Raw genomic sequence first — 27,945 nt, forward strand, 5'->3', positions numbered from 1 at the left:
CTAGCATGCATGAAGACCCGGGTTCGATTCCTCCGTACCACATACATAGAAAAAAGCCGGAAGTGGTGCTGAGGCTCAAGTGTTAGAGCTCTAGCCTTGAGAAAGCCCAAGGACAGTGCTCAGGCCCTGAGCTCAAGCCCAGGGCTGGCAAAAAAAAAAAAAAAAAAAAAAAAAAAAAAAAAAAAAAAAAAAATTCTTAAATGTTTAAATACTTTAAAAGAAAATAACACAGAAATGACTCCCTTTTTGTGTCCAATAGATGGATGAAAGGTTTCAAACATATTAAAACTTTTTATTCCAAATGAAATATCTAAAATAATTTCTATTCATAATATGAGAAAGAGGGAAATTTTTCTTTGGTTCCTAATAAATTCAAGAGGTCAAACTGATCAGGCCATGGAAATATACACACAAAGAACTGAATTAGCCTATAACAAAGATATTTCTATTTTGAATGAACAGAATGTACAGAACTATATGATTATAATAAATAACAAATGAATATTTTATACCAGGAAGGGTGGGGTCAGGAGAGATGGGAGAGAAAAATGAAGGCTGTCACACTGATCAAGATGTGCTGTATTCATAAACTGACACATTGAACAGAAATCCCTTTGTACAGTGACTTAAAAGCTAATTTTTTTTAAATGGAGAGAAAAATTATTGGAAAATAAAACTCCTCCAGACTGGCAGAATACAAGTCACAAAGTTGGGACATCTGCCCAGAAGAGTGTCATTTTGTGGCTGGGTAGGGCTTCTGGGTGAAGATGGCCACTTCCAACTTCTTTTCAGAAGTCTTGGTGCCAGTTGTTGTCATCTTAGGGTCAGGATGTAGACTTTTTATAATGGAAGAAAATTATAAAAATAGTATGTGAACAGTTAATTGGTCTTTTATTTATTTTTCTTCCCCCATTTTTTAAACATTGCCAAGTAGGGTCAAAAGGCCACTTTCTGTTAACTAATTTCATAAGTAAAAACTGCATTTAAATGATTCTGCCTGTTCATACCTAGCCACAATTTCCCCACGTTGGTCTGCTCTACTTGCACAGATTTTGAAAAGCTCCAAGTTCCAAGTGAGGATATCATCAGATAAATCCCTGCTGTTGGAAACCAAACACTGTTGAGTCAAATTATTACATTATATTATGTTTGTGCATATGCGTGCATAGATGTGCCAGTTTTGGGTCTGGAATTCAGTGCTTGGGTGCCATCTCTGAGTTTTTGTGCTCAAGGCTAGAACTCTATCACTTCCAGCTTCTATTCTTAATAGTAGTTAATTTGGAACATAAGGTATTCGGGCTGGCTTTGAACTGTGATTCTCAAATCTCAGCCTCTTGAAGAGCTAAGATTACAGGTGTGAGCCACCAGTGCCTGGAAAATTATTATTTTTTGGTCACTTATTTTATGCATACTAGATAAATTAAAAAAACTGCTTAATCTGTGATGTCAACAAGCATGTAACACCCATATCTAACATGATACCACAGACATGTCTGTCAATACTCAGGATTCTGAGCTGTTTTCTTGTATGGCAAATAGGTTTAGCATGTCCATCTCCAGTGGATGCATGTTGCCTCCGGTGATGATCAGGGAATGCAGGGGCTCCCCCAAGTCCACTGTGCACATCTGCTGTAAAGTGCCGGATGCAATTTTCTGGTCCTCAGCTCCAACCCTGGCTAAGCCAACACAGAGTGTGTCCTCGGTAATCACTATTGAGAAAGAGAGAAAAGGAGGCAGGGAGGGAAGGGAAGGAGGGAGGGAGAGAGCCAGGGAGAATGCCATTCAGTTATTTCAGCAATGTACCATCTTATATAATACTAAAATATTAGTACAAGTACATTCAAGGAAGCCTCAAATATAGACTAATACTAAGCTGTCTACAGCGAGTGGATAAATCTTAGAACATGATAAATAACTATTGATACTCCTTATATTTGCATTGCATTTGTTGTAAAGCAGATTCTAAATGAATAAGACTGCCAGAAATATTTTTTAAAAGTTTTGAGATCAGTTCATAATGACAGATACTTGTCTATCTACTGAGATACATGACAAATGAGCCACACACACCCCTCTCTCCCCCATCCTCTCTGTATCTCTTTCTCCTTTTACATTTTGCTGATTAATTGGAGGAGTCTGCTCCAGCTGGCTTTGGATCTCAATAGTCAGATCTCAGTTTCCTGAGTGGCTGGGATTATAGGCATGTGCCACGGATGTCCAACCAGTTTTCTCATTTTTAAAACTAATACTATTATATGTAGTTGTGGTGAGAGTTAAGAGAAAGGACATAAAATATTTAGTAAACTATAGAGTCCTTAACAAATAATAATCATTGTGATGTTACTTATGTTTTTAGGTTGAGAATAATTAATTTTAGTGGCTTCTGCAGGGTCATACCCTCTGTTTGAAAGCTGAATGGTTTGAAAGCTGAATGGCTGATCTTAAGCTGGTTTTAGTGTTTCATGGAGAAAGCCATCCTGGATGAAGTGATCAAAATGGGACAATTTAACCAGGAAGAGCGAGCAGGCAGCAAGAAACTTGGTCAAAGTCATGGATACAAGTCATCCTTGCAAACATTTTCACAAATGTACTAAGAGTTATTAATAAATATGTGACGTTCCCTCAACACTTTCTTAATATACATCTTCTACTATAGGATAGATGCTCAAAGGCAGTCCGTACCTTCTAACACCAGGGAAGGTACATTTAACCTTTTCTTGTTGTTGTCTGATAAGAGAATGTTTTACAGTAGGGAGTTGCCCACTGCAGATAGTCACATCCAAGGAAAGAGTCTGGCAATGAGGGGATTGAGACCAGCACTGTCTTCCCCAAAAGAGAAGAATCTGGCCTTTATCTCTGTCTGGCCTCCTCGTTGAGAGACACTGGCCCTAACACACCAGCCCATCACCTCCCATCATCAGCTACTGTCTATTGTGTCTGAGCAGCTGCTCCATGGTGTTAAACTGGCCATAGTCTGCTATGTCTCAGAACCTGGCATCTAGAGTCTGGGACCAGGACAGAGCAGCTACATGAGGGGTGGCAGGTAGAAGAAAAGAGGCTCCTGGGGGTATAAATAAATGGACTGTGATAGTATCTGCTAGTAGATGGACTGTGACAGTGGGTTCACACAAGCTGGCAGGGGGGGGGGGGAGAAGAGGACAGGGAGGCTGCTCTGTGTTCCCCAAGAGGGACTGAGCCACACCACTATGGTCACCCATACTCTCTCATTCTCATAGCAAAGTAGATCTTCCAGTAATCAGGGCACCCCTAAGTACAGAAGAGCGGCTCTGCAGACTCACTGGTATGACAGGGACATTTAAGAACATCACAATAAAGACTGACAGTGCATATTATATACCTCGCAGTTTCAAAATATCTTTTTACCCGGAAGAAAATGGTTTCTAGTCTCAAGTGTTGAGTAGAAACAGACTAAAAATATATTTTTGGCATGGATCTCACCATTAATAGTGGCTAATCTGGAAGATCCCTACTTTCTCAGAATACATTATCTCTTTATATCAACTCTATCGGTTATTGGTGAGACATCCTTCCTTTCTGGAATTGCTTTAGTCTGATGATAAAGCACTCAGTTATCTGTCTCTCTGCACTCCTATAGCCCACATAGTAAAGGAAAGTGGAAGAGCCCTTCCAAAGCGTTGGTACCTGGTTCTTCTCCTCGTATTCTCTGATTTTGAACTATTTCCAGAAGCTGCTGGGCTGCCTGGTTTACACTCATATACCGAGGAGGTTCATAGATCTTCCTTCCCCTGTGAATACAAAAACCGCAGGAATTATGGCGTGCACTATAATGCGCCCACTTTAAGTATACACCAAGGCTGTACTAAGATTGCAGGTATGAAGCTTTTTCACATGGTAACTGCCCTTCTATGTCACAGAAACCCAACAAATTTCAATTTGGTCTATATTCCAGCTTCACCAGGTTTGTAAGTGTTCTTCTAAGACCTTAGGGCTGAGCATGCTGGACTCCTTTTTCCTTATCTGTTTAAACTAAGCAGTTTCTGTGAAAAGTAAATATTGAAAATCTTAGATGGTCACACACACACACACACACACACACACACACACCCCTCCAGGCCTTCCTAAGGTTTACCCGATGTTGACAGTAATAAAATGTGAGCTTCAGAATCTACAAAATGGTTCACAGTGAACCACAAAGGTTCTCTAAGTTCTAGCCAATAGAAATATAATGAAAGCCACAATACAATCTCAATATGTTCCAGTATCCACATTAACAAGTTTTAAAAGCAAATTCAGTATTAGTAATATTTCTCATTTAATCTACTTTTAGGTATTCTCATTTGATTCACATAAAAATTATTAAAGAGCAGTGGGCATGGTTACTAACGCCTATAATCCTAGCTACTCAGGATGCTAAGATCTGAGGATCAAAGCCAGCCTGGGCACTAAAGAATGTGAGACTCTTATCTCCAATTAATCACTAGAAAACTGGAAGTGGCCCTGTGACTAAAGGGGTAGGGCAGTAGCCTTGAGCTGAAGAGCTCAGGGATAGCACTCAGACACAGAGCCCCATGACTGACAAAAAAAAAAAAAAAAAAAAAAAATATATATATATATATATATATATGTGACTACTTTGTACTACATTTTTGAGACTTTTATACTAAATTTTATACTATATTTGAAAGATATCTTAATCTACTTGCCAAACTGTCATTGGAAATATTCATAAAGTTTGTGTTTCACAAAGTTTATGGTCATAAAAATAGACTTATATATTAGATTTATTCTAAATACAAGTTGTTGGAGTAATTTAAAGTAATTGAAATTCAACAAGAACCTCATTTTGTCCATCACACGAGCCACCTTTCAAGTGCTCTGTAGTCATGTGTAGGATGGAGCAACTGCACTGGATACTGCCTTTCTAAACAAATGAAAGGGACGGCTGTCTTCATACACATGGAGAGTTCAATGTCAGGCAGAAGGGAACTGCCGAGACCATCCACTAGACCACTCCAACTCTAGTTCTTTGACTTGAAAAATACCCACCACTGCTGTCAGCAGTGGATCTATGCAACCTGTACTTATTTCTGCTCTATGACACTCGTATCAATCAACAAAAGGAAAGTGTTTAATGTTTAACTATTAATGAGAGCTGTAAAGACTGAACTCATAAGTAGACTGGCTTAAGGCATTTAAGAAGATGTATATATTCTCAGAATGGGGGGCCTATAGAAAGGCTGGGATGAAAGGCCCCACATTCAATCCCCAAGGAATAGGACTTACTTGATTAGATTTTCCAGAGATTGCTCCTTTACTTTGATGTCTGTAGGAAGCGAAAAATAATTTAATTTAAAATGAGGTAATTTATCTAAAACCCTTAAACTGCAATGAAGAGTCCATCTCCATTTTTAGAAAACATTTTCCCCAAGTTGCAAGAAGCTTATCTCCCTCACATTTGGGAAGTTACAGAAGAGTGGAAGCCAGTGTAAAGGACACCATTTAGAAAACAAGTATGGGTTTGGCTCTGAGCCCAACATGCAGGGATCTCATTTCCTGTTGGAAAAGAAGACAAAAGAAAATAGATAAAACACTGGTATAGACATTATCTAACAGCTATCAAAATCTTTTATTTTCATTTCTCTAGCTGGTGATCATACAGGTTCAATGAGAAGTCTGGTAGTGGGCCTATTCAGAAACAGACTCATTCTATTTTGGCATTCTTATGAATGGTAAGATTATGTCCTAATTATGAATACTCTGACATCAAGTACTGATACTTTTTTTTTTTTTTTTTGGCCAATCATGGGGCTTGAACTCAGGGCCTGGGTCCTGGGCCTCTAGTACTCTACCACAGCACCACTTCTGGTGTTTCAAAGTAGTTGAGTCTCACAGGGACTATTCTGCTTGGACTGGCTTCAAACTATGATCTTCAGATCTCTGTCTCCTGAGTGGTGAGGATGACAGGTGTGAGTCACTGGCACCTGGCTATACTCATACTTGAAAGCGCTGGCTGTAGGTGATACTATGTCAGGGAATAGGTACCACAGGGACCTCCCTGAGCAGAATTCTGGATCTCCTGGGATCTGACAGTCCACTTCATTGTAAACATCTGATCTCTCACAGTGATGCTCTCTCTACTGAACTATGTGGGGACAAAATGAGAGAGCAGAACTGCTTTTCGTCCTTACAGGAACTCCATGCACAGCAGCATGAACAGCAGCTGCTTCCTGTTTTACATGCTGAAACAAATGGGTCAGCCAAAGTTTGCTTCTGAAGAGTTAATATGGTGCAACTGAGGAGCTACTGATAAACTTCTACAACTTTCTTAGTGAACTTTTCTGTGTGAAGAATATTGAAGAATTTGCTTAAAAGTACTGCAAAGATTGGTCAGTTTTTTGGTGTTCTTGGAACCAGCATTAAAGTATTTTTCAGGTTTGACCATCTTTAATATTTCCACTTGTCTAGAAAATGTAGGGAAAAAAATGAATGCCTATAATGGAAAGTATGACCTCCAGTAAAATTAATGGCATACCATATAGTATGATGCTAAATGAAAGGACCTCCAGGATATGGAAACAAAAGCCATATAATGAGTGATTGTTGTCCTGTTATCTCTCATCTCTTTTGCTGTCCCTTGGTTATCTCATAATGTTACATTATTTCACCTTGTTATCTGATATATTGTATATATGCATATTTGGTTATTTGAAATCAGGTAGGGAAGGAGTGAAAACAAGATGAGGGGTGGGGGTGGGGAGAGGGAAATAGGGACCAAGACATGAGAAAGGGTATCAATGTATGTGAAGTAATGCACCTTCTATCTGGTGAATATAATGTAACCCTTCTATTAATAACAATAAAAATATATGAAAAAAAATTAATGGCTTAAGTCAAATTTTAGATTTCCTTTTCATTATATTTATAAGATTTCTAAAAGTCCAACATCTTTATTATTTATCTTGAACTTCTGGAAGGCTATTGTTATTTTTTATTTATTTATTTATAGAGACCTGCTGTAGCTATATAGTCAAACCTGTGATCCTCTTGCCTCCCATCCACTATGTGCTTGGGACTGTATCACCACACTCACCTTAAAAATTTTATTACAGGGCTGGGAGTTTGGCCTACTGGTTAAAGTGCTTGCCTAGCATGCAGGAAGACCCGGGTTCGATTCCTTGGTACCACATACATAGAAAAAAGCCGGAAGTGGTGCTGAGGCTCAAGTGGTAGAGCTCTAGCCTTGAGAAAGTCCAAGGACAGTGCTCAGGCCCTGAGCTCAAGCCCAGGACTGGCAAAAAAAAAAAAAATTATTACAATTCATTTATTTTTGTTAGTACTGAGATTTGAACTCAGGGGCTCACATTTCCTGGGCATCCTTTCTTGACTGGCCCTCTACCATCTGAACCATGCTTACAGCCATGCTTTAAGCTAGTTATTTTGGAGATGCAGCAACAGCCAACTTTTCTGCATAGGCTGGCTTTGAACATGATCCTTTGGATTTCAGCCTCCTGAGTATCTAGGAGTACAGGAATGAGCCTGTAACATCATTTTAATCTGGGAGTGTCAGCTTTTCCATTTTGTTAAAACTTTATTTTTAATAATATGTTCGACAAGAGACTTGATTCTTAAAATGAGAAAAAATGTGGAGATCTTTTTTTTTGGTGGGGGGGGGGCTGGAACTCTGGGCCTGCACTCTTTAGCTCAAGGCTACCGCCCTACCCCTTGAGCCACAGCACTACTTCTGGTTTTCTAGAGGTTAATTGGAGATAAGAGTTTCAGGGACTTTAGTGCCAGGACTCCATGCTGCACATTCCTGTTCTTGCTTTGGTCATCAGAGCAAGGAAGATATATTATTTACCTGTTTGTATTTCCCTGAGAAAGCTAAGAGACAGCTCTTAGCAAGCAAATTCAGAGCCAAAGTGATTCATCCTTCCTATCTCTCCAAACACAGAACTCAAATGTGCCTTAAATTTACAACATATGATTTAGTTCCAAGCTAAAGTTCAAAATTCGGATTGCAGGTCCAATGCCTAGTAATTCCTTAGTATATCAAATGAATCAAACTACACAGGGCAAGTACTCAATAAATTTCTATAAAACATTGTTTTTTTGCCAATCCTTGGGCTTGAATTTAGGACCTGAGCACTGTCATTGGGCTTTCTCAAGGCTAGCACCCTACCACTTGAGTCACAGCACCACATTTTGGGCTTTTTCTGTATGGTGGTACAGAGGAATTGAACCTGGGTGGGTCTTTGTGCATGCTAGGCAAGCACTCTACCACTAGGCCACATCCCTGGCCTATAAAACATCTTTTGACCTGCTTTCTCAAAGCTTTCTAAATATTAATGCTATTGCTATCCTCAGTGTTCATGGATATATGGGGAAGTTTCCGGGCACCTTTTAGCTTAGACTCTTCCTTCTGTTTTTAAATTTGTCAGTGTTCTTGTAAAATATACACCCATTCTATCATCTGAATCCCCACTACTATCCTTCAGTTAAATATACTTCTACTTCTTCCTTTAACAAGTTTTTTTTTTTTTTTTTTTTTTTTTTTTTTTTCTTTCTGCCAGTCCTGAGGCTTAAACTCAGGGCCTGAGCACTGTCCTTGTGCTTTCTCAAAGCTAGAGCTCTACCACTTGAGCCACAGCACCATTTCTGGCTTTTTCTATGTATGTGGTACAGAGGAATTGAACCTGGCTGGGTCTTCGTGCATGCTAGGAAAGCACTCTACCACTAGGCCAAACTCCCAGCCAACAAAAGTTCTTTTAGAAGGAGGCTTTTTTCCCTCATCATACCACTTTGAGCTTCAACTCATCACTAGTGTTAAAGAGACCTAAGCATGGACTAACAAATCTGTCACCCATTTAGTAAGTGCTTTACAGTGCTCTTGCTAGTAATGACAACAAAAAAGTGAGACTCTTTCCACATGAAAAATCCTAGGGTCAACTATAACACTAACTTAATTTCTAATGAAGCACTAATTCCTTCTGGCAATAATGTAAGATAACATATCAAACAAGCAAAATGTGGAATATAGACATAAGACAAAAAAGAAAATTTAGAAGGCTTCATAGGTTGAACAAGATGCAGAAACAATGTGTCAATGTAAATAGAATAAAAGAAATGTATTCTGGCTAGGATTGAGTGACCCAAGAATTAATATTTTCTTTTTCTTTTTCTTTTTTTTTTTTTCGTGTCGGTTGTGGGACTTAAACTGTGGGCCTGGGCACTCACTGTCCTTTGAGCTCTTCAGCTCAAGGCTGGTACTCTATCACTTGAGCCACAGCACCATTTCTGGTTTTCTGATAGTTAATTGGAGATAAGAGTCTTTCATGAAACTTTCCTGCTGAGGCTGGCTCTGAACTGTGATCTTCAGATCCCCGCCTCCTGAGTACCTAGGATTACAGACTTGAGCCACTGGCACCCAGCTAGAGTTAAGATTTTCTGTGTCAATAAACTGATCAAATAAATGTACAAAACCAACTACCTTCCACAAATATTTGTTCAGGAGCTATACTGTGCTAGATGTCTAGGCATTTGGGAGATAGAAATGAATAAGTCCTTGTTCTTCAGAGACAAGGAAAAATAAATGAGGTTCATAAGGTGATTCTAACAGATGGAGAGACTATTCACAAATAAGGTAAAGGAAAAAGTCATTGAGGGGATACAGGGGACAGCAGATGAGACTGTAGGAAATTTCACTCTGCCCCGGGAGGTGGCAAACTTGTATAAAGGGCCAGATGACAAATACATATATATATATATATATTTTTTTTTTTATTCAGAGCATCATAAAGTCTGTTACAAGTTATTCCTGCCCTTGCAACACTACAGTTACTCTATATAGATAATACATAAATGAACCCAAGGGCCATGTCATGGTACAACCTCTTTGTTTTTTCTGGTATGGGGCTTGACTTCAGGGCCTGGGCACTATCTCTGAGCTTTTTTGCTCAAGGCTAGTTAGCATGGCTCCACTTGAGTCCCAGCTCCACTTCAAGCTTTTTGGTGGTTAACTGGAAATAAGAATCTCAATGACCAGCCAGGAGCATAGCCTAGTGGTAGAGTGCTCGCCTCACATGCACAAAGCCCTGGGGTTCAAGCCTTGGCACCACATACACAGGTGGAAATGGCACTGTGGCTCAAGTAGCAGAGCACTAGCCTTGAGTAAAGTGTTCAACGATAGTGCCCAGAGCCCTAAGTTCAAGACCCGCGACTAGCAAGGGGGGGGGGGGGAGAAGAAGAATCCATTGACCTTCCTGCCCAATCTGGCTTCCAACAGTGATCTTCAGATCTCAGCCTCCTGAGGGGCTAGGATTATAGGCATGAGCCATTGGCGCTCAGCTGGGCTACATCTTTCTTGATCAAACAGTTATCAGGCCAGAACTGATACCTAAGCACTAGTTTACTAATCCCTGCTCTGGATATTAATTTCTAGTTTCTGTACTATATGGACCACATTGTGTAGAGAAAGCCAGCCATTAGTAAAAGTAAACACTATTCCTTTCCATTAAGACATACTGATGGTATTGTACAAAATAATGATACCTTTAAATAGAAATCTTTCCTAATGCTCTGAATATCTGTATTACTGTAGAGGCTAACATTACAGGTTCATCCCTTCCCTGAGTGGTGACTTCACATACTATATCACTAAAAGTCCGATTCAAGTATGGTTTCAAGATCAAGCCAATATGTGAGCTTTTTGCTACCAGTAAATTATAAACTACATATGTGAGAATAATAATTTATAAACACTGGGCCGGGAGTTTGGCCTAGTGGTAGAGTGCTTGCCTAGCATGCACGAAGACCCGGGTTCGATTCCTTGGTATCACATGCATAGAAAAAAGCTGGAAGTGGTGCTGAGGCTCAAGTGGTAGAGCTCTAGCCTTGAGAAAGTCCAAGGACAGGGCTCAGTCCCTGAGCTCAAGCCCAGGACTGGCAAAAAAAAAAAAAAAAAAAAAGAATTTATAAACATTTGTTGGGCATCACACTAGTATTTTCTTTTACAACATACGCTATTAGAATACAGTCTACTAAATATAAGGCTTTCAGGGCCTCTGCTAAAAAAGTGAAGCCCATATCCTTCTAAGACTCACAAGTGTGAGATAAGCTGGCCTTGCACTTTCCACAGTAAACAAGAAATAAATTTGAGCAGACAGTGCAGGGAAAATAGGAATGAATAATAGTTCTGCCACCAGTAGCTGAATGGAGTGGGGCAATGGGTCTTGACTTCATCTGTAACACAAGTTGCAGTGAGAGGATCTCCACAGTCTCTTTCAGATGTACTACCCTGCTGATTCTGGCAGCAGTGATACTGCAGCATTCAGAGACATTCTGGGAAGATGAAGAAAAGTCAAGGGAGACCAGGTGGTAATAAGTGCTTAGTGCAAGTCCCTGCTGTAGCCGGTGCAGAAGGGGCCAGAGTGAAAAATGTGTAGGATGTGGAATGTCCGAGAAGGTCTATAGGTGTAGGTGGGGCAGCATAAACTGTAGCATGCACACAGAACATCAAATGGTGCTGAGAGTATGGAGAACAGGGATGCATGAAATGGCTGGTCCACCCCCTTACTAGCTGCCCACACAACATCAAAATTACTTTACAAAACACCCCAAACTCTCACCTAGTAAGCATAATGTGTGCATGCCATTCTGTCTGTTTTTCTTCACTTTGTCAAAGAAGCTTTCTGGTCTCCAAGTGTCAGTCCAAAACACAATAGACACTGTCTCTCCAAACTTATACAGCTGGAAAAGAATATTAATCAATGATGGAGCAATTCACTACTAATTCTTTCAGAAAGAATTTTATTCCTTTACAACCAAAACAAAAAGTGAGAAGCAGACAAGTTACTAATGAAAGCTATAACAAAGGTGTTTTTCTGAAGACTCTTATGAGTAGGTAGCCTTTAGTAGCTCAGTATAGCAATTTATAAATTTATAGCAGCTAAAAATACCAAAAAATATAAGAACCCAGAAACTAAAAAGGTCTCCCAATACTCCGAGCAGATTTCATAATTTAGGATTTATTTTAGAGATGAGGCTCAGGAGAGGCAACTGACTTAGCTAAAGTCACCCAGCTAGGTAATAACAAAGAAGAAATACTCCAAACAATAACAAGGAAGTGCTCCTGTCCATCATTCTATTTCAGTAAAGTCCACAAGGCACACAAGCATTCCAACCACTCTCAAAATCTATACTCCCTTTATTGAGCAAGATTCTATTTGCTCCTAAAGTCCAGTGTTAAGAGGCTATTCCCAAGTTTTCTCCTTTAGGCTCAAGTAGCCCACTCACATAACATCACTGCAACCAAAAAGGTGGCTTCTCTGAATCAAGCTGACTATACCTGTTCACTTAAATGTATACAGTTCTGGATGGTATGCTAAGAAAATTTAGTTTCCAGCTCTAGTCCTACAATTTGTTAGTTGTGTATCATCACTCTAAGTCTGTATCTCTAATACAGGAATAGTGAGAAATGCTGTCTTTGTTAGCCTTAGGGGTATGAAGTCCAAACATAAAAATGTATTCAATGGCAAAGTGAGTATGTTAATACTAGCTTTTATTCAAGCACTGGGCAAAGGAGATATATTTTCAAAGATAATATATGGCAAAACACAAGACTAATAAGTTATATAAAAATTTAATTCTTTCAAGCCCAACAGTGTTTTAAACAATTTATGACAGGCTTAGAAAGCATTCTAATCCTCTGTCACAAATAACTGTGTACTGAAATACTATGTGATTTGAGGAAGTCATTCACATTTCTAAAGCCTTTTCTCTTAATTTGAAAACATTGGTCTGATTCTGCTTCCAGTAATCTAAGCATCTTGCTTCAGTTTCAGAGGTGCTGGAAGAAGTGAGGAGGAAACAAGAACAGGTGAGACATGCAGGCACATTAATCCCTTCTTCAACAAACCTCAACCTCTCTCCCATCTTACATTTTCAAGGTCATAAAAACTCTGGGAGGTGTGGCTACAGTGGTAGAGCACCAGCTGTAAGCATGTAAGCAAAAGCACAAGGCCTGAGTTCAACAAGAACCATCAAGCATACATGCACAAGTATGTAGACGTAGACATACACACACACACACACACACACACACACACACACACATTGGTGAGTACAGTAACTATAACCCTACTAGTGCAGTAGTTAAATAACCAAGGGCATGTTATATATCCAGTAGTGCCCTTTACAGCTAAGAACAAAGATAATGTTTATAATGATAATGTGAAAATATTCTAAGATTGACAGAATCTAACTGCTTCCCTTCTACAATGATGGCAAAATTACCAAATGCCTGAAGCTATAGGTATAATCCAATTCTGACAAGCTCAAGTACAAATATTCTAAGACTGGATTACTTACTCTCTGGTCAAATTTGAAATATTCGTATTATTTCCTTGAAAAATGTTCATGGGAAAACTATTAAGGAATAACATATATAAATGGAATACAATTATATATAAGTACTTTATGCAGGTCTTAAATACTTTAAGGAACATAGAAACATAGCTATGGAAATAAGTAAATTCTCCATTCTAAAGAAATGTCCCTCTGAAAGAGAGTTAAGATAAAATGCTAGTCACATAAAAACACTAACTGAAGTACTCTGTGTAAAAGTATCTTTGAGTTGTCCATTCATGGGACTAAAGAAAGCTCCACATAAGCACTGCCTCTAGGACCCTAATTTATAACTGGAAGCCCCTTTGTGACTACAGGACAAACTTCTTCAATGAATCCTGGAACACTGTACAAAGAGTTTCACCATTCACATGTCAGTACCTTAAAGAACAGAAGGACTGATCCTCAGTGTTTCACAACCAGAGCATTTACCAGCAAGCTACAGACAGAAACTAGAGCGAGTAACACAGGACAAGAACGGAGGTTGCAGAAGGCCACATACTGAGTTGTCTCCTAATGGGAGTCTTGATACTTCTTGATAAGTCTTGATTTTCTCAGCACTGTTCCCATTATGGTTTATAATGAACAAAACCTGCTGTTTTCTAAGAAAACACAGACCTTTGTAATTTTAACCTAGAGTAACTCAGAGAAAGCAGTGGACCTAACTTTAGATTAAAATGTGCCTTATGTATTAGAAAAAATACAAACCACTTTAAAAAAAGAAAAAAAAAGGACAACAAAAACACTTTCAGTTCAAACCATCTAGTCATCATGTGTAAGGTACTACCTAGAGTGAGAAGATGAAACAAGAGACAAAAAATAGTCACCAAATATATTTTGAGAGTCCAGCAACACCTTCCCCTGTCCCCAAACAACACATTAAGGCAACTTCTAAAGAAGACTGGATATGTGCTGGGACTTAAAGGATACATAAGAACTAGTGTAGAGTCAACTTGGAGGAGAATAGGAGGGTGAGCTGAACAGAACAGCATTAGGCCTTATGCAGACACCGTTAATACACCTGACTTCCTCTAAGCAGTATCTTAGATTCCTGTCATGGTCCCAAGCGCCAATTCTCATCCATTCGAGCTGTATAGCTGACTGTTTCCTTCCCTTTCACCTTGCTTAGCTTAAGGGACCTGGCCAGAGCCTTACCACTTCTCTCTGCTCCATTGTTTCTTAATTTTCACAAATGTAGATGCTTTGTAAAACTTCACTTATGACCAGTCATTAATATATTTTATTATTTTGTATTACTCATAAACATTTTCTGTGCCTACTTAAAATTAATAAATATTGAGGATGTGAACAATTAGAAATTTTAACTTGCTAAGAGAAATGTGGTGTTGGTCTAGCATGCACAAAGCTCTGGGTTTTATTCCTTGGTACCACATACACAGAAAAAGCCAAAAGTGGTGCTGTGGCTCAAGTGGCAGAGCACTACCATTGAGAAAGCCAGGCATTGCACAGGCCTGAGTCCTAACGCCAAGACTGGCAAAAAGAAATATGGCTCCACATCATGTATTATATCTACTGTAATAAGTCAGTTAATCTGTGAAGAGTGAGGAAAGCGAGAAGCAGACTAGTCAACACACGCACACACACACGCACACACACACGCACACACACACGCACACACACACACACGTCTGTTTGGATCATATAATCGAGAATGAGTACTTTTCTAGACAGGATACTGTTGCTACAGTTGTCTTATTGCTGCCGTACTGTTTTCTCTCCACATTGCATAACACTTAGTTTTGCTGAAACTAAGAAAAAAAGATTATGGGCATGGCCACATACAAAGTATAAGGACCAACTTAAAGTTGACTATGACTGAATACAAAGAACAGATACAAAATTTATATGCCTAGATATAAACGAGAAAACACACTCATAAACTACAATTTAAAATTCAATTAATTCCAAAAGCAAGATCTAATGTAGGGAATAATAAGCAGTTAAACTCAAATATGAGTTGAACTGTAGTCCATGCAAAAGGATTAGGAGTTCAAGGCCTGAGCTAACCTGTTTCAGAAAATAAAAATGAATAAGTAATACTTAGAAAGAGTAGTAAGTAGAAATGGAAAGAAAAGGAAAAACAACTAATAGGCTGATTTAGCATACAGTCAAAAGTTGTTATTGTAAACTAAAGGAAAATAAAGTTTGAATGAGTTCGTCTAAGGTTGCAGAGCTCCCATATCCTTGATTACTAGTTTAGTGTTCTTTGTACTTGACTAGATTTCCTCATTTCAACATTAGTCCATTGACAAGAACACTAATAAGGCTTTCGAAAACAGGAAGAACTAACAAGGCCAACAATGATCATTGTGAGTGTGGAGACATGAGGAGAAAAAAAGAAGGAAATGAGTTGTTACTTTTTGAAATAAATACACACTTTCTAGAACAGATATGTATTATATAAACAATAGAACATATGGCAATACTCAAGGTCACTCATGGAATAGCAAGAGAAAGTAGAAACACTTCACAATGAGAAAAGTATACAATCCTCTGTTTACGGATTGTCAGCTTTAGCTGATGAAAGTTTTTACCCAGAAATCATTGCTTCCTATTTTCATAAAATGGCCTAATTTATTTTGCCTCTGAAATGTTTCAAAACAATTTTGGTCACTAAATTTTTGTGAAAGAGTGAATATACTCTGTCATACAAATAACTGATAAAGATGATAGTAACAAGGGGCCTTATAGGAAACGCACCAGCAGAGCATTTGCTTAGTATGCACGAGCCTGAGTTCAATCCTCAGAACTCCTTCACATATACAAAAAAAAAAAAAAAAGGAAAATGTTAAAAAACAGAAATGTGGGGCTGGGAATTTGGCCTAGTGGTAGAGTGCTTGCTTAGCATGCACGAAGACCTAGGTTTGAGTCCTTGGTACCACACACATAGAAAAAGCCAAAAATGGTAGAGCTCTAGCTTTGAGAAAGTCCAATAATAGTGGTCAGGTCCTGAGTTCAAGGCCCAGGACTGGCAAGAAATAAATAAGAAAATAACATAAAACAGAAATGTCTCAGAATGTGCAATGCTTTCCATTGTTTTGCCTAAAAAGCCATGTTAACTGTTGAAGACTGAAAGAAAATATACCAAAATAAGTATGGATGCCTCCAGGCTAAAAAAAACCATGGATTTTTTTTCCATTATACTCATTGTATTTTCCTAATTTTCCATGAGTCATCCACTTATTATCAAAGTTATTTCTCAAACAATAAGGCAGAAGCAATCTAAAACATGAACATTTCTAATTCTGTATGACTAAACTGGTAAATGCTTCTGCAGAATGTTCATCTCCAAGCTGTCAGAAAAGCTAGAGTATAGTTCAGTAGTATAGTATCTGCCTAGAATGTGTGCGTTTCAGATTTCAATCCCTAGCAAGAAAAGAAAGGAGAGGGGAAGAGAAGACAGGGGAGGGGAAGAGTAGGAGAAAAACCCAAGAAAAAAAGAACTTTATTATTCTAGTTGTGAACTGAAACATCAACTAACTTATCTAGCTTGAGACAAATTTTTATTTATCTTGAGACAAATTTTTATTTCAATAGAAAAATCTGAAAATATAAAACAGTAATACTGTTACTCAGGATTTCAAATTTCAAGGATTTTAAAAGATATATGCTTAGTGCTGATGTACAGATTCAGCTTGACACAACTGTAGCCATCTTGATCAGAAACACTGTCTATGAGGGATGCTGGTTGATTTTTTTTCCCTGCAAACGTTCCTAGCACATTATAAATAGATAAAACCAATAGGGAGGGGTGTGTGTGTGTGTGTGTGTGTGTGTGTGTGTGTGTGTGTGTGTGTGTGTGTGTGTGTGTGTGTGTGTGTGTGTGTGTGTGTGTGTGTGTGTGTGTGTGTGTGTGTGTGTGTGTGTGTGTGTGTGTGTGTGTGTGTGTGTGTGTGTGTGTGTGTGTGTGTGTGTGTGTGTGTTTCTATGACTACCTCCTGCTGCTAAGAATCTGCCTAAGTCTTTAAAGTTTGCCAAAGATAAAATACATTCTACTTTTGTCTTGACCACCTTTAATAAGCCCAGACCATGTGATTCACTTTGAAGGACTCCACCTGTTTTAAGGGTGCCTAAGATAAGCTGCTGTCAGTAAATCCTCAGTAAACAGCACTGAGTGCACTCCTGGATTGTCTGCCTTTTTTCTTTGGTCTCATGGCATCTTGGAGGGGGTTCTAATACTTAAAACAGCTTGTTCTAGAACAACTAATATTTTAAGTCTTGAAAAATCCTTACTCAAAAAAATCTGAATGCTTAGCCTATTTTGGTCAAGGCAACTTTTGCCAAAGTTGGAGACAGGTCAGCTTTCTTAGTCACAAATCTACAAGGATTTCCAAGATTCTCTCCTTTAACTGCTTTCCTCATTTTAGGAGGAAATGTCTTAATCCCTTACTATCTAGCAAACTTCTTGTAATTCATTTTTTAACCACTTAACTCAGTTACAATTTAGATATCAGAATATCTGCCTGTTTCAAGTTTTTTTTTTTTTTTTTTTTGCCAGTCCTGGGCTTGAGCTCAGGGCCTAAGCACTGTCCTTGGACTTTCTCAAGGCCAGAGCTCTACCACTTGAGCCTCAGCACCACTTCCGGCTTTTTTTATGTATGTGGTACCAAGGAATTGAACCCGGGTCTTTGTGCATGCTAGGCAGGAACTCTACCACTAGGCCAAACTCCCAGCCATACAATTCACTGCTTTAGTAAAATTAAGAGCTGTGCCAGCTAACACAATACCCAGCTTTAGAACAGTTTTCTAACCCCACAAAAATCTCTTATGTTACAGTTAGTTAACCCCTGTCATGTCCACCAAGAATGTTCTGTCTGTAAATCTGACTTTTGGAAACACTTTCTATAAACAGAATTACACAATATAATTTTCTGTCTGGTTTATTTCACTCAACATATACGTACTAATTTCTATCACAGCCCTCAAAAGTTGTACCTCTCTGATCAAAATCAACTGGATGGCTGTTTTTGAAATTATGGGCAAGTTCTTTCACAGAGATGACAGAATGCCTTTTGAAAATGGTGTCTACTTCCTTTTTGAAAACTTACGTAATAGCATGACAAATTAAGCTGTTGGCATTCTATATTTTACAAGTGCTTTACTGGAAACTAAACGAGAGTTAACAGTTCCTTCTAAGATTTCTTTCTAAGAGTTGTGTAAGTTGGTGGTTCTTGTAGCACAGTACCTGTACCAACAGCTTCAACAGCATCTAGGCATTAGTGAAAAATATAAATTTTCAGACCCCATCCCAGATCTACTGTGAAAGTCAGAGGATAAGACAGTAATAATTCCTATAAGACCTCTAGATGATTCTGATCAGTACTGAAATCTGAAAAACACTCAGTCAGGTTCACTATATACATAGTAAAAGAATATTAAAGCAAAAGATTTTTTTTCCTCTAAAAATCCTAGATATTCAGGAGGCTTATATCTGAGGAACTCTATTTGGTGCCATCCTGGGCAGACAAATCCAAGAGACTCTTATCTCCAATTAACTACAAAAGAGCAAAAAGTAGAGGTGTGGTTCTATAGGGAGAACACCTTATTTACCTTGAGTAAAAAAATAAGCAAGAGCTTAAAAACCCTGAGTTCAAGCCAGAGGAGTAGAGGAGGGGAGGAGGAGGGGGAAGAGGAACAGTGCGGGGGGGAGGAGGTGGTGGCTGTGGAGGTAGAGGAGGAGGCAGCAGCAGAGGAGGAAAGAAGGGAGAAAAGCAGGGAGGAAAGGAGGGAAGGAGGGACGGGAGGGGCGGGAGGGAGGGGAGAGTGAAGGGAAGAGAAGGGAGAAGGAAGGCAAAGAGAGAGAAGGGAGGAGAAAGGAGAAAGAAAGGGAGAAGGTAGGGGAAAAGGGGAAGAGAGGAGGAGGAAGAAGAAATCATCATCATTATTTATACAATTGGTGATCAAAAATAACACTGTATGGAAAAACACGGTTCTGAGCAATGCTGAATAAATCATTTGGAAGAATATAGATAGAATATAAAAAATACTGTCAAATTTGATTATATATATTTCTCATTTTTCTGCAGCTACAAGGAAGATATAAAATCAAAATACTCCACTAGCTAAATCTAAGTCTCTATTCCAAGAAACATAATAAAAATCAAAGTTTCAGAGAAACTTGCTCTAAAGAAAAGCAGTATATACTAAGCAGTACACTATCAAATAATATTTTAAATTCATGAAATTCAATAAAATCTCCTTATAACTTATAGAAAAAGAAAAATGAAACGTTCTCTTTGCATCATTACCTGTAAACCGCAGCAGCCTACAGCATTCATGATGGACGCATTGTGAATCACTCGATAAGGGATTCCCAACTTTGTTGCTCTCAGAATAAGATCACTGTGTGTTGTAGCCCTGCAGTGAGAAATCAGCCTCAGCTTTAAAACAGTTTTCAGCAGTTTAATCAGAATTGTTTTCCCTCCATTTCCGCTTAAGGGTTTTATCTACGTCCTATCCATGTCCTTTACAATGTGGAATTGTAACTCTAGTACTGGTGGCTACTGAACAAAGAACAAATTTATTTGCTTGTTCTCTGGACATCTACAAAAGACATCTGGGGGATATAAGCTAAGTAATTTCCTTCTTGAGTTATACTTAAAACACTTTGTCTTAGGGCCTCTTTAAAATTTATTTTAATACTTTTTCATTGTACACATTTATGGATGTGTACATGCTATGTGATGATCAGATTAACTTAATCCACCTCACATCAGACACTTGTCAATTCTTTATGAGGAGAGATGGAAAACGCACTTGAACAGCCCTTCCCCATGCACTTCCTGGGCTCTGACAGCCATCAATATAATGTCTACTTCTTGGAGAACAACTTTTAGCATTCACATATTAAGTGAGATCTTTTAAATTCTTCACATTACTGCTTTTGAGTTATGAATTATGGCAAAATTATGCCTAATTCTTTATTTTTCTATTCAATTTTGAAAGTTTTGTTTCTGTACTTTGAAATATGAGGCAGAAAAGACTTAGAAAAAATCATATTAAGTGAAGTAAGCCAGACTCAAAGGAACTTAGGCTCAATGGTTTCCCTCATTCGTCATAATCAGTAGAAACCTTGGGCTCTACTAGCAGAGATTTGCAATAGAGCAAAATCTTGATACATAAGGACATATAATGTGAAGCTAATTGAAAGGACCTCCAGGATAGTGAAACAAAAGCCATATAATGAATGATTGTTGTCCTTAATGTACTATGTTGTCTCTCATCTCCTTTGCTGTCCCTTGGTTATCTCATATTGGTATAGTATCTCACTTTGTTATCTGATATATTGAATTTATTTGTATTTGGATATTTGAAATTTGATAGGGAAGGGGAGAAAACCAAGACGGGTGGGGGGTGTGGGGGGGGAGGGAAACGGGTACCAAGACATGTGAAAGGGTATCAATGTATGTGAATTAATGCACCTTCTATCTGGCAAATATCATGTAACCCTTTTACTAATTACAATAAAAAAAAAAAAAAAAGAGGGCTAGGAGTTTGGCCTCGTGGTTAAAGTGCTTGCCTAGCATGCATGAAGACCCGGGTTCGATTCCTTGGTACCACATACATAGAAAAAAAGCCGGAAGTGGTGCTGAGGCTCAAGTGGTAGAGCTCTACCAAGGACAGGGCTCAGGCCCTGAGCTCAAGCCCAGGACTGGCAAAAAAAAAAAAAAGAATACACAGATTGTTAGCTTATCAGTCTTTGTTAGAATTCTAACAGAATCCTGTTTGAAGTTTCTGTTTAGCAGTTATTCTGGAACTGTTTATAGTCTTCTTACTGTATAAAACTTGTATATGTACAATTAGTGTATGTGTGTGTGAGTACAGACGCATGTTCTGCCTGATGTCTTTCCTTTTTTGTGAGGTAAGTCTCATGACTATAATTAGGTAGGCTTAGTTATATTCTTCTATCACTACAGAATATATGGAAATAAATACATTGAATGCTGTGAAAACTAACCCCAATTTAGAACTGCATTACCAAAGGCTTTTTCCCCCCTCTTGATAAAAATGCCAAGCCCTACTGGGGCAAGAGACATTAGCATGTTTCAGAAACTGCTTACAAACAAGCAGAACCTGTCAACTGGTCAATGCATACCAAATAGAAAGATCAAGGGCTGACCCCAAGAGGTAGCAGGATACAGATTAAACAGTATCCACCAGGGAAGCCTGCTTTTAATCACATAGACAAAATAAAAATGAGTATGAAAAATAATCATTCATTTGGAGTAGGCTTTAAGAGAAAAAAAGCACCATGCCAGTTGTAAAGAATAGTTTTAATATCACTTGGAACAGGATCACACTAATACTAGGAACAAAGAAAAGTGAGTTCATTATTTGTTGTTCTTTGTAAAAATAAGTAATCCCATTACTATTAAATACAGAAAGTGAAAAGAAAAATTGTCTTAAAATGATTTATCACAAATTCATTTAAAATGATGAGAGTCATATGCATACAAATTCAATATTTCTGGTTATGTGGATTAACAGGATGAGAAATAGTCAAGGAAAATTTTCTTAGTAATATACTTGTGATTTCCTATCATTTTGTTTTTTAAATTGTTCCTATTGTTATAAAGCAAATTCAAAAAACTAGAGGCAAATGGCTTAAGGAATAAAATCAATAAAATTATATACATAAACGTGACTAGATTAAATTAACAAGACTTGATATGACTTTTAAATTTTACTTTATCATAGGTAAAGTATTAATACATTTGACACAGATGTGGTCTAGAAATAAACCAACATTTCCAGTAACAGTGAAAATTATATTCTCATGAAGAGCTAGAAGGAATATAAATTGGTTAACAGTGTTCTGAAAAATAATTTGACAGTATGCTTTTTTTCATATATTTTTATTGTAATTAATAGAAGGGTTACATTATATTTGCCAGATAGAAGGTGCATTAATTCACATACATTGATACCCTTTCTTATGTCTTGGTCCCCATTTTCCAAGCCCCAACCCCCAGATAGTATGCTTTTATATGCCAAAAATGTCTGTTAATGATATTTGATTGTTATTTGAAAACCTATTAGAAATAATAAAAAATGTAGAAAAGGGAAGAGGGACGGAATCATACAGATTAATTTATAGAACCACAATTTTATACTGGAGAAAAAAAATGGACTAATAATGCTGACATTCACTCAACAGTTATTGTTCAAATGCATTTCATGAAATGCAAGCTGAAAAATGGCCTATATTAGGGTACACTGTCAACGAATGATGTACATATATATGCCACTAAGGAAAAGGCATACAACATAAGAATAATAATTGAAACAAAAGCCATATAATGAATGATTGCTGTCCTTAATGTGCTATGTTATCTCATCTCTTTTGCTGTTCCTTTGTTATCTCATATTGACACAATATCTCACTTTGTTATCTGATATATTGGATACATTTGTATTTGGTTACTTGAAATTGGACAGGGAAGGGGGAGAAAACCAAGAGGGGGGTGGGGGAGAGGGTAATGGGACCAAGACATGTGGAAGGGTATCAATGTATGTGAATTAATGCACCTTCTATCTGGCAAGTATCATGTTACCCTTTTATTAAATACAATAAAAAATTAAAAAAACTATACTCAATTATAAAAAATTATATATAACATATATTTATTATATTATGTAGTATGTTACAGAATTACACATAATTTTATATTCATGCATATTGATAAGTGTACTGATATAAAGCATGCACACATACATATACAGACACACAATTACAGAGCATGCTAAGATTCAGTATAGAACAACAAAACCAAACCATGATTAATAACTTTTCCTAATGAAAACCCATTCAAGTATTTCTTATATGGAAATTCAGAGACAAAATACCTGAGACTCCCAGCTTTCATATGATTAAGTCAAGGGTACTTATTAAATTCCTACATTCTTTCAATAAGCTAAATAAATAAAATATAGATGAAAACTGCACCATATTTATTTATTTATTTATTTATTTATTTGTACTGGGGCTAACTCAGGCCTCAGGCTTGCTAGCAGGTAGTCTATCATTTGAACCAGACCCTCAAGTCCACAATTTTTTTTTTGCTAGTCTTGGAGCTTGAACTCAGGACCTGGTCACTGTCCTTGGATACTTTTTTGCTCACTAGCACTCTACCACTTGAGCCACAGCACCACTTCCGGCTTTTTCTGAATATGTGGGACCAAGGAATTGAACCTATGGCTTTGTGCATGCTAGGCCAGCACTCTACCATTAGGCTACGCTCCCAGCTGAAGTCCATAAATTTTAATGATCTTTTTCAGTAACTTAATGTTGTGAATGTACTTAATGCCAATGAGTTGTACAATTAAAGATAGTTAAAATGGTAAATCTTTTAGCATGTGTATTTTTCCACAACTGAAAATGTATTTTATCATACTGATATGTTTGAAACATTTTTAAAAAGAATTTAAGATCAAGCATCCTCAGCAATCATGCTTTTTGTGTATTTTATTGGAATAAGCTTTTTAAAAAAGGAGGTTAGAATTAACCAGAGATTTTTTTAAAAAACTCATATACTTTTATGAATTCAGTGTTTTATCATATTATATTTTTTTCCTGGGGCAAACAAAAGTCTAATTCTTTAAGGACCAATTAAATTGCATATTCTGGGTATGGTGATGTGTTACAGTCTCAATTACTAGGGGAGTTTATGTAAGAAGATCACTTGAGCCCAGGAATTTTAAACCAGCCTAAGCATATCATCTTTAAAAAAAAAAAAAAAGAACAATAAATAGCTGGGAACTCGTGGATCATGTCTATATTCCTAAAGAAGCTGAGATCTGGAGGATCATGGCTCAAAGCCAGCCTGGTCAAAAAAAAAAAAAAGTCCTAGAGACTCTGTTTTCAAAATAACTAGCCAAAAGCAGGTCTGCAGGTGTGATTCAAGTGGCAGAATACTAAACAAGCAAGCTCACCAAATAAGCAAAAAGCCCTATGTTCAAACTCCAGTACCTCAATAAGTCAAATGAAATAAATGATCTATTTTTCACCCACCACATTTCAAATACTACATTTCAATATCAATCCAGTGATCACATGAGAAAAAAAAAATCCTGTAGTAAATCTTACTTTAATCTAATTGCATGGTTAATCACAGACATAGGACAGATTAAATGCCATCAAATTTTTTTTTAAGCACTTAATGAAAGAAAACACGTCTAAGTATCTACACATAATCCTTCTTAAGAGCCTACCTACTAACTAGAAACTAGGAAAAAAAGTGTAAACTGTCCTAGACTGTCCTTTCTTGTCTTCCTCCATAGAAATTCTTGCCTCCGTGAAATACATTCATTCCTGTGATAATTAATGATGTAAATCAGATTGTGATGTTCCAACCTAAAATCCTCCAAAGGTATTCATTCCACTGTATTTCAGACAAGTTTCTAAGTCTATGTCTACCACCTGCAGTTTCCTGCTTCCCCAGCCCTGCCTTCCTGTCCTGACCTTTTCCTCTTCCTTTTCAGTCTTCTGGCACTTTCTTAAGGATCATCTTCATAGAAAAGCTTTTCTATAAAATCCTGCATAGACTAGTCCTTTTTAATATGTCTTTCCCTCCCCTTTAATATTTTATTGCTTTTTCTTTGATTATTAGTGACTTTCCCCACTAATGGTAAACATATATGCAGGAAATCCTGTCACAAATATGTGGATAAAAGTATTTAATTGAATAGATAAATGTCAATAGAAGACATTGTTGACTAGGAAATACTCTCAAAATCTTCAAGTATTAATTCATACCAAGTATATGATAAGCATTGTGTGATAGGGAGACAAAAATGTAGCAGATAGGCTATCAATGTACAGGTATATTAATGAAATGCTGAAAAGTATTATATGAAAGCTAGTATTGTTATGAGTTAGGTACAAGGGTCCCCATCAAAAAACAAAAAAAATGGGCCAGGAGTTTGGCCTAGTGGTAGACTGCTTGCCTAGCATGCACGGAGACCCAGGTTCTATTCCTTGGTACCACATACACTGAAAAAAAGCTGGAAGTGGTGCTGAGGCTCAAGTGGTAGAGTGCTAAGCCTTGAGAAAGTCCAAGGACAGTGCTCAGGCCCTGAGTTCAAGCCCAGGACTAGCAAACAAACAAACAAACAAAAAACCCCACAACGCTTGGGTTGGGTGCATGGTCAGCACTGGTTGTGCTACCTGAGGAGGTTCTGAAAACTTTAGGTGAGACCTAGCTGGAAGAAGCAGGTGACAGAGGGCAGGTCTTCTGAGGGTCTTGTCCCTGGTTCTTTACTATCGTTCTCTATCTTTCTCTGCTTCCTGCCTGCCATAGTAAAGAAACTCCTTACCTACCATCTTACTACCATGATGTTCTGCCCAAGCACAGGGAACCTAGCAACAATAAGTTGAACTCTGTGCACCTATAAAGCAAAATAAGTACTTTCAGGTATTTTGTTCACATATGTAAAAGCAACTAACACTTAAAGTATGACACCACATGCCTGTAATCCCAACTTGGGAAGCTGAGACAAGAGGATCACAGATTCAAGGCTAGCTTGAGCTACACAGGAGGTGCTAGGCAAGTATGGGGTACATGATGAGACTCATCTTAAAAAGTATAAATCAGTCAGCCATGGAGGTGCACACCAGTGATCAACAAGGAAGATGAAGCAGGAGGATCATGAGTTTGAGACCAGATACTGGTGGCTCACGCCTGAGATTTGAGGATCGAGGTTCAAAGCCAGCCCAGGCACTAAAGTCTGTGAGACTTTTATCACCAATTAACCACCAGAAAACATAACAAAGGTCAAATGCAAGAAGAGCTATGTTTTGAGATAGGTGATGGCGTAGTGAAGGTGGAGGAGGAGGCTTAAAATGTAAAGGTGAGAAGGATCATGACATGAGTTGGTTGGTTGGTATGAATATGGGCACTAATACAAAAGTGGCAGAAGACAGACAAAACAATATTTTTAATATCTGCTAATGATGGAGCTCATCTGTGAGCCCAGGTAAGATTCCCAAAGTATATCTTTACAAATAGGAATCTGAACACACTATGGCCATTACTTAAAAGTGCATGGACCAGAAAAAAGGTATAGAGTATAGAAAGCCAGACTAGGTAGAAGTGGAAGCTGCAATGAAAAGGAATGAAATGACATGAAAAATTGGATAAAGCAAAAGCCAATAAGTAGTAGGGTTTCTCAGACCCGAGGGAAAAGCTAATGCCAAGAAATATTTGTTTGTTTTGCCAATCCTAGGGCTTGAACTCAGGGCTTGGGCACTATCCTTGACCTTTTTTGCTGAAGGCTAGCACTCTACCATTTGAGCCACAGCGCCACTTCTAGCTTTTTCTGTTTAGGTGGTACTGAGGAAATGAACCCAGGGTTTCCTGTATGCTAGGCAAACACTCTAACACTAAGTCAAATTCCCAGTCCCAGAATAATAGTTTTATAAGCCAAGGATGGCTCACTTACATTCCTGGCTATCTAGGAGGCTTAGATCTGAAGATCCTGTTTCAATGCAAGCCTGGGTAGAAAAGTCCCCAAGACTTTTATATTCCATTTATATTCCATTAACCAGAAAAAAGCTGGAAGTGGAGGTGGTGGCTCAAGTAGTAAAACACCAGTCTTGGGAGGAAAAATCCAAGAAAGAGCTTGAGGCCTGGAGTCCAAGCCCCTTCAATAAATGAATGAATAATCAGTCAGAAAGCAAAACATAAAACAGGGTAATACAAAATATAAGCCCCACAAGTGTGTGTGTGCACACGCACCAGTCCTGGGTCTTGAACTAAGGACCTGGGAAATGACACTGAGCTTTTTTTAACTCAAGAGTAGCACTCCACCACTTGGGTCACAGTTCCACTCTGGCTTTTTGTGGCTAATTGGAGATAGGAGATGGAGATGGATTTTCTTGCTGGGGCTGGCTCTGAACTTCAAACTGTGATCCTTAGATCTCAGCCTCCCAAGTAGCTAGAATTACAAGTGTGAGCAATTGTTTAAACTCCACGATTGTTATATGAGATCCAGACAAAATTTACTTTCTAAAATGGCTACAAAGATTTCTAAAATGCTTGCTCTCAATTTCTATACGTATATCATCAAAGTAAGTCTGTGTGTGTTGGTATCATCTAGTGTGTAAATATCACTCTGATTAATATCTGTATTGTGAAACAGACATGATGAGTGACTGAAGTGCAGGAAAGTAAAAAGTGACTTGAGACTTGTGGAAGAGTCCCGCATGGAAAACACAGGTGTTATGAAGAAGTCACTTTGATAAATGAGAAAGTTTATGAGAGTTAGAATATATTTAAAGCTAGGATTTTTTAAATATTTATTTGTATATATATATTTTTATTGTAATTAAGGGTTACATTATATTCACCAGATAGAAGGTACATTACTTCACATACATTGATACCCTTTCTCATGTCTTGGTCCCCATTCCCCCCCCCCCACCTCCACCCCTGAGCTTGTTTTTCCCCCTTCCCTATCCAATTTCAAATAACCAAATACGCATTTATCCAATATGTCAGATAACAAAGTGAAATACTGTAACAATATGAGATAACCAAGGGA

General features: G+C 38.0%; 1 protein-coding gene across 1 annotated transcript in view; it reads right to left on the reverse strand.

Moving 5' to 3' along the window:
• Positions 1-302: 302 nt before the first annotated feature.
• Positions 303-27,945, reverse strand: part of Dph5 (diphthamide biosynthesis 5) — a 36,013-nt gene continuing 8,370 nt past the window's right edge. Inside the window, exons 4-8 of the mRNA XM_090334280.1 lie at positions 19,653-19,761; positions 11,607-11,727; positions 5,266-5,305; positions 3,664-3,767; positions 303-1,709 (exon numbers count right to left, since the gene is read on the reverse strand). Of these exons, the coding sequence (XP_090190406.1) occupies positions 1,504-1,709; positions 3,664-3,767; positions 5,266-5,305; positions 11,607-11,727; positions 19,653-19,761 (580 nt within the window). The 3' untranslated portion in view covers positions 303-1,503. The remainder of the gene's footprint in view (positions 1,710-3,663; positions 3,768-5,265; positions 5,306-11,606; positions 11,728-19,652; positions 19,762-27,945) is intronic.

Source organism: Megascapheus bottae, chromosome 6, assembly GCF_031878675.1.
Source record: "Megascapheus bottae isolate mThoBot1 chromosome 6, mThoBot2.hap1, whole genome shotgun sequence".
In the NCBI taxonomy this organism is placed as follows: Eukaryota; Metazoa; Chordata; class Mammalia; order Rodentia; family Geomyidae; genus Megascapheus; species Megascapheus bottae.